Source organism: Pogona vitticeps, chromosome 4 (assembly GCF_051106095.1).
Source record: "Pogona vitticeps strain Pit_001003342236 chromosome 4, PviZW2.1, whole genome shotgun sequence".
NCBI classification, from domain to species: Eukaryota; Metazoa; Chordata; class Lepidosauria; order Squamata; family Agamidae; genus Pogona; species Pogona vitticeps.
In genome coordinates, this window is record NC_135786.1 from 165,042,531 (window position 1) to 165,049,623 (window position 7,093).

Consider the following 7,093-nt stretch of genomic DNA (forward strand, 5'->3'; position numbering starts at 1 on the left):
GATGTTGTGACTCATAATTTAATAACATCACAGCTGCAAAAACCAGCAATATTAGGAACAGCATACATATTGCACCAATATTTAACAGATACTTAGGTTTTGATTAAAACTTGTATCTGTTATATAATACCAGTCAATGTTTTCATAATTCTGATTGGTGTTTTTGAATAATGTGCTATGAAGTCAATTCTGACCTATGGCAACTCTTTTAAATGTATTCTAAGTACAAAGTACTCTCACTAAGCTATTATTTAAAGTAAGAGCAAAATGCCAGAAAATGTGGCCAGTGGTTTCTTGCACTTTCTCTTTAGGCCCTAAACTGCACAATGAATTGTGTTGATAATGTTGCTATTGTTTATGTAGTTCTTAAAAATGATTATAACTAAACTTGTTATGCTAAACTACAAACATTCAGTTACCCAATAATAAAATGTTCCTTAATTTCATCTCAATAACAGTAGATTTCTGTTTTAGAAAGTTATCTATGTTAACCCTCAGGACCTGAAATACAAAAAAAAAAACCCACAAAAAACCCCAGACCTTGTATTGGCTGAGTATGGGACTATTTTTTTTCACCCCTTGAAATTCCAAGGTACAGAAGGTTAGTTTAAAATTGGTTTAATGCAATGTGGCCCTTACATTTATTCAAACAGGGATTTTCACCTGATTCTTTTGATTGTCATGTGCCAAGTCATATGACTGGTGTGTGATGTCAAATGTCTATGTCAGCTTCTTGTGGCAGTTTGCTGCTGAAATTGATGCTGATGGACATGGGTAGTAGGATTCTGGCCCTTAATTTAAACAACCAAAGATGTGCCACTAGGTTCCAGAGCTTAGTAAAATTATTTCTTTACTACAGCTCCCAGAACCTCTGCAGCCAGCATGCTACAGATGCAGGTTGCCATAGATACAGACAGTTATAGCAATAAAAAGGAGCCATAGCTCAGGACAGCTCAAGAGATTTAGTGAGAAAGAAGTTGCCCTGTAAAAGGCACACCCTGTAGAACAAAGCCTTTACTCTGTCCTAGCCAGGCATGTTTGCACTAGCATAACAGCTCCAGCACATTTATGGCAGGTGTGAACCTTGCTTTAGGGCAGAGAAGTAAGTCATCTCCATGCCTTCACCGTCTTGAACGTGTCATTTCTTTGCCCAGTTCTGTTGTGCTGAAAATGCTTTCCCACGATGGGCATGAAACACAGCCAGTGAAGGCAACAATTCCCTGTGCAACAGAACTGACATGCTTCTAGAACCTAACAAGTTACATCTTTAAAGCCGTTTGTTCCAGTTACTAATTACCATGTTTAAAACATGAAGTAATTATTTATCATTACCTGTGAAGTTTAGAAGTAGCTGGTTTCATTACTTGTTTTAGTACTTGTTATTACATTTTTATTGCTTTCCATTAGTTCAAGAAAACAAGTAGGATTGGCAGCAAAATTATGGAAAACTTTAATAATTCCTATCCAAATGCCTCTAAAAATGCCTTTAAGAAATATTTTTAAAGAAATAACTTGAGAAAGCTTGATGCACCACAAATGTTACATCACATCAATTCTTCACATTATTTTGGGAGTGCCGCTTCATTATACTCGTTACAAAAACAAACAAACAAACAAAACACAACTCATTGTCTGTGCTGTTTGTAATTTATTACTTCCAAGTTCTGAGCAGCACTGATTTCTATATTTGACCCAGTATAGAATTTTTTGAGGATAGATCTGAATTCCCAGTACAACAGCTCCCACAATTACAACCTTTTACTAATGGCATAAGCTGTCTATTTGCCTAAGGAAGTATACGGTCTGACTCAAAGGGCGTTTTTATATAAGACATCTAAAACACAGGAGAAAGGAATCCTATCCAGAGCCTAATGCATAGAGTACCAGAACTGCTTATGTACTGTACAGTTTCTAAATTACCTCACTGTGATTAAGTCTTGTGGGAATGGTTAACAGCACAATCTTATACACATCTGCTCAGAAATAATTCTCATTGCTTTCAATGGGCACAGGACTGCAGTTGTACCTTTACTTCAGACCATTTGGATCAGAAGTGAAAAACCTTGGGGTCTCCAAATATTTTAAACTTCGACTCACAGCAGGCCCAGTCAGCATGACTCCTAGCTGGTAGGAACTGTGGAAGTTGTAGGAATCCAAAATATCTGAAGGCCCCTATGTTTTACACACCTAACTAAGGTGGACTGGCTTTCACTACAGCTGACATGGAGAAGGCTCATACAGTATCTGCTTTTCCTACTCAATTGGTAAAGTTATGCACAAAGGCCTTCTATGTATTATTTATGTTATGCTGTGAACTGGATTAATTTCTCCCAACTAGTGAGAAAACATATTTCAATACTTCAGCTAGCTATATACACTTTTAAGGAATGATCACCACCATCTAAAACAATCAGAGAATTATCTCCTGCAAAGGCCAGTGCCAATGGGTAGGAGAGGCCCTGGGTAACTATGGGTTTACATATGGTGAATTCTTCTGGTTTTCCAAGGCAGAATACTGCTTGGTTAAAAGCATCAGTGACTACTATATGACCTTCCCTGCTGAAGGTCACACCACTAACATATACTCTGGATGGAAAGAACAGACTTAGGCCAAAACTGTCCACCTGACTAATAATCTGCATGTCGGCACTGAAGACTTTCAATCTGGTGCTGCCACAGCTGGGTCCTTTTGCAGTCAAATGTTCTATGACTGCAATAGCTCCAGAGGTCTGAGAAACAGCCACTTTTCTTGGGTTACACAAATCAGAATACAGTTTTCTCACGTCCTTCAATTCCCCCCTTTTAAAGTCAGCCGTCAAGCAATATAGACTACCTGTCCCTGAATCAGTCATGATAACATCATTCTGAGGCGTAGTATCCAGACCCCATGGTAAACAGAAAGATTCCCGGATAGCTAGTTTGCCTCTACCAGTAAAATCAAACACTTTGACGGAACAATCCCCGCTGTCTGTGACGACGACGTGACTATCCAGTGTGATTGTGACATCATTCGGGTACCTGATGTCATTTTCTGCCTGTCCTCGTTCTCCAAATTGCTGTAGGCAGTCCCCAGTGAAAGTAAACAGTTTAATCCTCTTCTTGCCGTCATGTGCCACTGCTGCACAGCCAGACCTCTGACACACAGCCATCCCTGTTGGATTGATCAGGGTTCCCCATCCTCCAAAAGAACGGCTGAACGTTAAGACCCAAGATGCTGGGAGAGCTACATCCTCCGTCGTCCTTGCAATAGTCCTTCCTGAAATTGGAACATGAGCAGCTGAAGAAGGGCTCACGATTTCCATCAGGTGTAACAAAGGCAAGCAGTCGCTGGTCTCAGATGATTTGCAAGCTCTGCGGCAGAATGGACACTCCAGTTTAAAATTCCGAGGGTGGGTCATAGACATGACACATTCAAAGCACATAACGTGCCCACATGGTAAGTTCCTTGGCCGGTGTTTTTTTTGCTGGTTGTATTTTTCAAAACACACCTTGCATTCTAGCAGATTGTTCTCTGTCTGATCCACCAGCTCTGTCATGGTTGGTGTTTTTGTAGAGGCCTGGGCAGACATTTGTACCACCCTTAAGAGGACTGTTGCTGTGACGGTGGGAAACTAGGCCATCTGGTCACATTGATGTGGTCACGAGACCCTCTTACATCAGAGGCCTTGCTAGGGATTCACAGTAAATTTAGAAAGCTGTGATGCAGGATGAGATCTTTGGCTGTTGTTTGCTGCCCTCTTGAGGAAACATTACATAAGAATAATTTCCATCTACGTTTAGCTTGACTGGGAGGGAATAGGCAGAATACCTACCTACCTGAACAATTTTCATCTGAATCTGAAGAGCTGTAGTGTACCCACATGAATGGATACCAGTTCACTCCAGCAAATCTGGGGTCTTAATTCATAGCACTGTTCCATTGTTCGATGACTGATGTGTATGATTAAAGTCCACTTGACCCAGTAAAGGGGCCAGAGAGAGTTTCAAAAGCAGTGGCTTTCTCGTAGGGTTCAGCACAAACAAGGTTTGTAACTTAGCTAAAGACCCTAACTTCAAAATCAACAATTTTGACAGCCTTTTTTAAAAAAAGGTTTTATTAAGTACTCATTATTAAGATGGGACATGATAGCCATGTTTAAATATCTGAAGGGATGTCATGTTGAGGAAAGGACAGGTTTGTTTTCCACGGCTCCAGACACTAGGACAAGGAGCAGTGGTTTCAAACTGCAGGAAAAGAGATTCCACCTGAATCTCAGGAAGAACGTCCTGACAGTCAGAGCTGGTCGGCAGTGGAAGAGGCTGCCTCGGAGTGTGGTGGAGTCTCCTCCTTCGGAGGTTTTTAAGCAGAGGCTGGATGGCCATCTGTCGGGAGTGCTTTGATGGAGTCCCTGCATGGCAAGGGGTTGGACTCGATGGCCCCTGTGGTCTCTTCCAACTCTGTGATTATATCATTCATTATTTACTTACAGATCGGGTAACACCAATGTTCTGCCAAGGCTGCCTTTGTTGCTGTTTTCTGCTTTTTTTTTTGCACATTTTCTGCCCACTTTTCTTTTCCCTTTTTCTAAGCTTCCTTCCCCCCCCCCCGCACGCCTCTCCTCCCAATGCTGCTTTCTGTTGTTCTTCCTTCATCTTTCTCCTAACGTCCAGAGTGCTCAAAAGCAAGCTAGAGTTTCCATAACCATGACACAAGGTGGGCAACTGTGGCCCTTCAGATGGATTACAGTTGTCATCATCCCTGGTCAACCAAAGGTAACACATGGGTTGCAGGCAGAAGCAAAAACCATGGATGGTAAAAAAAATTAGCCACCTCTGCTTTAATACTTGTGTAGCGCTCCGTGTGTGTGTTTCTAGTCATGAAATGGAGCCCATGCACCAAACCTCTCTCTCTCTCTCTCTCTCTCTCTCTCTCTCTCTCTCTGTGTGTGTGTGTGTGTGTGTGTGTGTGTGTGTGTGTGTGTGTGTGTGTACCCTTTTTGGCACTTCAAACCTCAGCATTTCCATGTGAGGCAAAAACAAAATTAAAATAAAAGAAGACAAAAACATCGTGGCACCTTAAAGACCAACTGCTATATTTTAATGTGACCTTTTGTGGACAAATCCACTTCTTCCTTATGCAAGGCAGATATTTCTTATAATGCACTCTAACTTTCTGTTTTCCTTTCTCCACTGTTCTGCATGTGTCCACATATTTTAACTTTCCAAATGCTGGATTTCTTTGGTGTGTGGTCCAGGATGATCCTAGTCTGCAACAGAATTAGGCAGGACCTAACAATTTCAATCAAGGGTACCACCAAGACAACAAAAATGGCCCTGATACAATTCAGAACTCAGCATTTGGCTGGAGCCATCACACAGTTCTGGTCATAAGGCATTAAGAGTTAAAAAACAAAAAGTAAAAAAAAGAGACAAAAACATAGTGGCACCTTAAAACTAACTTTTATATATTTTTAATGTGAACTGTCATGGACAAGTCTACTTCAACAGACAGGTGTTCATTCTCACTGCTCGCTGAAAAAATAACTCATGTTACTTGTACTGCTCGCTACTTTTGCATTACCTTCTATTTATTTTCTTTTACTTTTTCCCATTTTGCATTATCTTCTGTTACTGTTCTTTTTAATGAAACTTTAGAATTGATATGGAAACAGCATTCATCTTGAAATATTCCCGTCAAAATTCTACAAATGTTTATAATGCCCTTTAAAAGTAGGTTTTTAAAGCAATTAGAAAATATTATTTATTTACTTAACTTATATGCCACCCACTCTACCCAAAGGTCTCTGGGTGGCTTACAACAATTAAAATACAATAAAAAAATAAAACAATTAAAATACAATTAAAATAGATATTCTAAAAACTGCCATCATTGCACCACTGAAATAACTTTGTAATCTTCATAATTTCACTACCTTTGATAACTAACATTGCCACAACTTCATTGCCCAAAAGTTGCAGATAACTACTGTATCTTATTTGTAACTCATTATTTCAAAGATCACACTCTCCTTGCCACATGGAGTCTGGAACTTGATATATGTTCGATGTTGGGAAACAGTGCTGGAACATATCATTTATTTATTAACTAGCCACAATACAGAACCGTTTTCCTCTTTAACCTATTTTTTGAAATGTTTGTCCTTTCTGAGTGAAAGACCTCTCATTGGTCACTCAAACCTACCTCTGATCTACTTTACAAGCTCTGCTGTAAGAACAAAGGCTAATCTTGTCCCTCCCGTTTCCTAGAATGGCCAACAAGCAATCTATTGGAAAGCCCTGAAATTCTGTCCTATTTCTTTGGACACATCTGTTTTTTGTGCTCCTTCCCAAGATTCTTGACAATGAGGCTGGTGGTGGGCTGTAGGCCTGCAATAAGGCACATAGATCTACTATCCTCTGATGGCTTTAAACATAACTCTTGCTTTGCCTCAGAATACCACAATTAAACGGACACTCTTGGAAAACCACAGACTGTTTTTTCCATTCAGTCAAGTGTTCCCCTCAGATTCATTTGTCATTATGGTGAAAGAACAGATCAAGTTGCTGCTTCATTCTTATTATGACCAAACTGAAAATTAAAAATAGCATTAATAATATCCTATCCTTAACCAAAGCTTCATGTTTAGTTTCCTATAGAAAAGTACTTGCAGAAAATATAAGCAGTGTTTTTGCTACATTTTTGCCTCTCAATCATCTTAAGGGAAAAGAAGGGCTTGTGCCCCCAGCTGTTTCTTCAGCTGCAGCATTTTCTTCCCAGCTCAGAAAAGACTTTTAGCAGGAGAGTACTGTATGGAGTGGCAGAAGCAGGGGGAACAGCTGCCTCAGCACAAGGAAGGATTAATATATGCAACAGAGCAAGCTAAGAGGACAGCTCAGCGAATGACTAATACCAGCCCTTTCGAAATAAGAGACAGTTGGAACAATCTCTTTCATCTGTCAGTACAAAATCCTCCAATTTCACTACTTCATTTGTTTCAGTAATGACTCAGTAGGATGAAGGCAATATAGCTTTGCTGCATAAGAGATTTCTTAACTAGACTGCAAATTAAAACCACTTTATTATTGCTGCACAAGAGTGCAGCAAGAGATACCG

The 7,093-nt window shown here is 40.0% G+C and overlaps 1 protein-coding gene across 1 annotated transcript; it reads right to left on the reverse strand.

The window, feature by feature from the left end:
- Positions 1 to 1,426: 1,426 nt before the first annotated feature.
- Positions 1,427 to 6,661, reverse strand: NHLRC1 (NHL repeat containing E3 ubiquitin protein ligase 1). Its single transcript, XM_020798579.3, has one exon. It carries the CDS (start codon positions 3,567 to 3,569, stop codon positions 2,361 to 2,363), a length of 1,209 nt encoding a protein of 402 aa, XP_020654238.3. The 5' UTR covers positions 3,570 to 6,661; the 3' UTR covers positions 1,427 to 2,360.
- Positions 6,662 to 7,093: the final 432 nt, after the last annotated feature.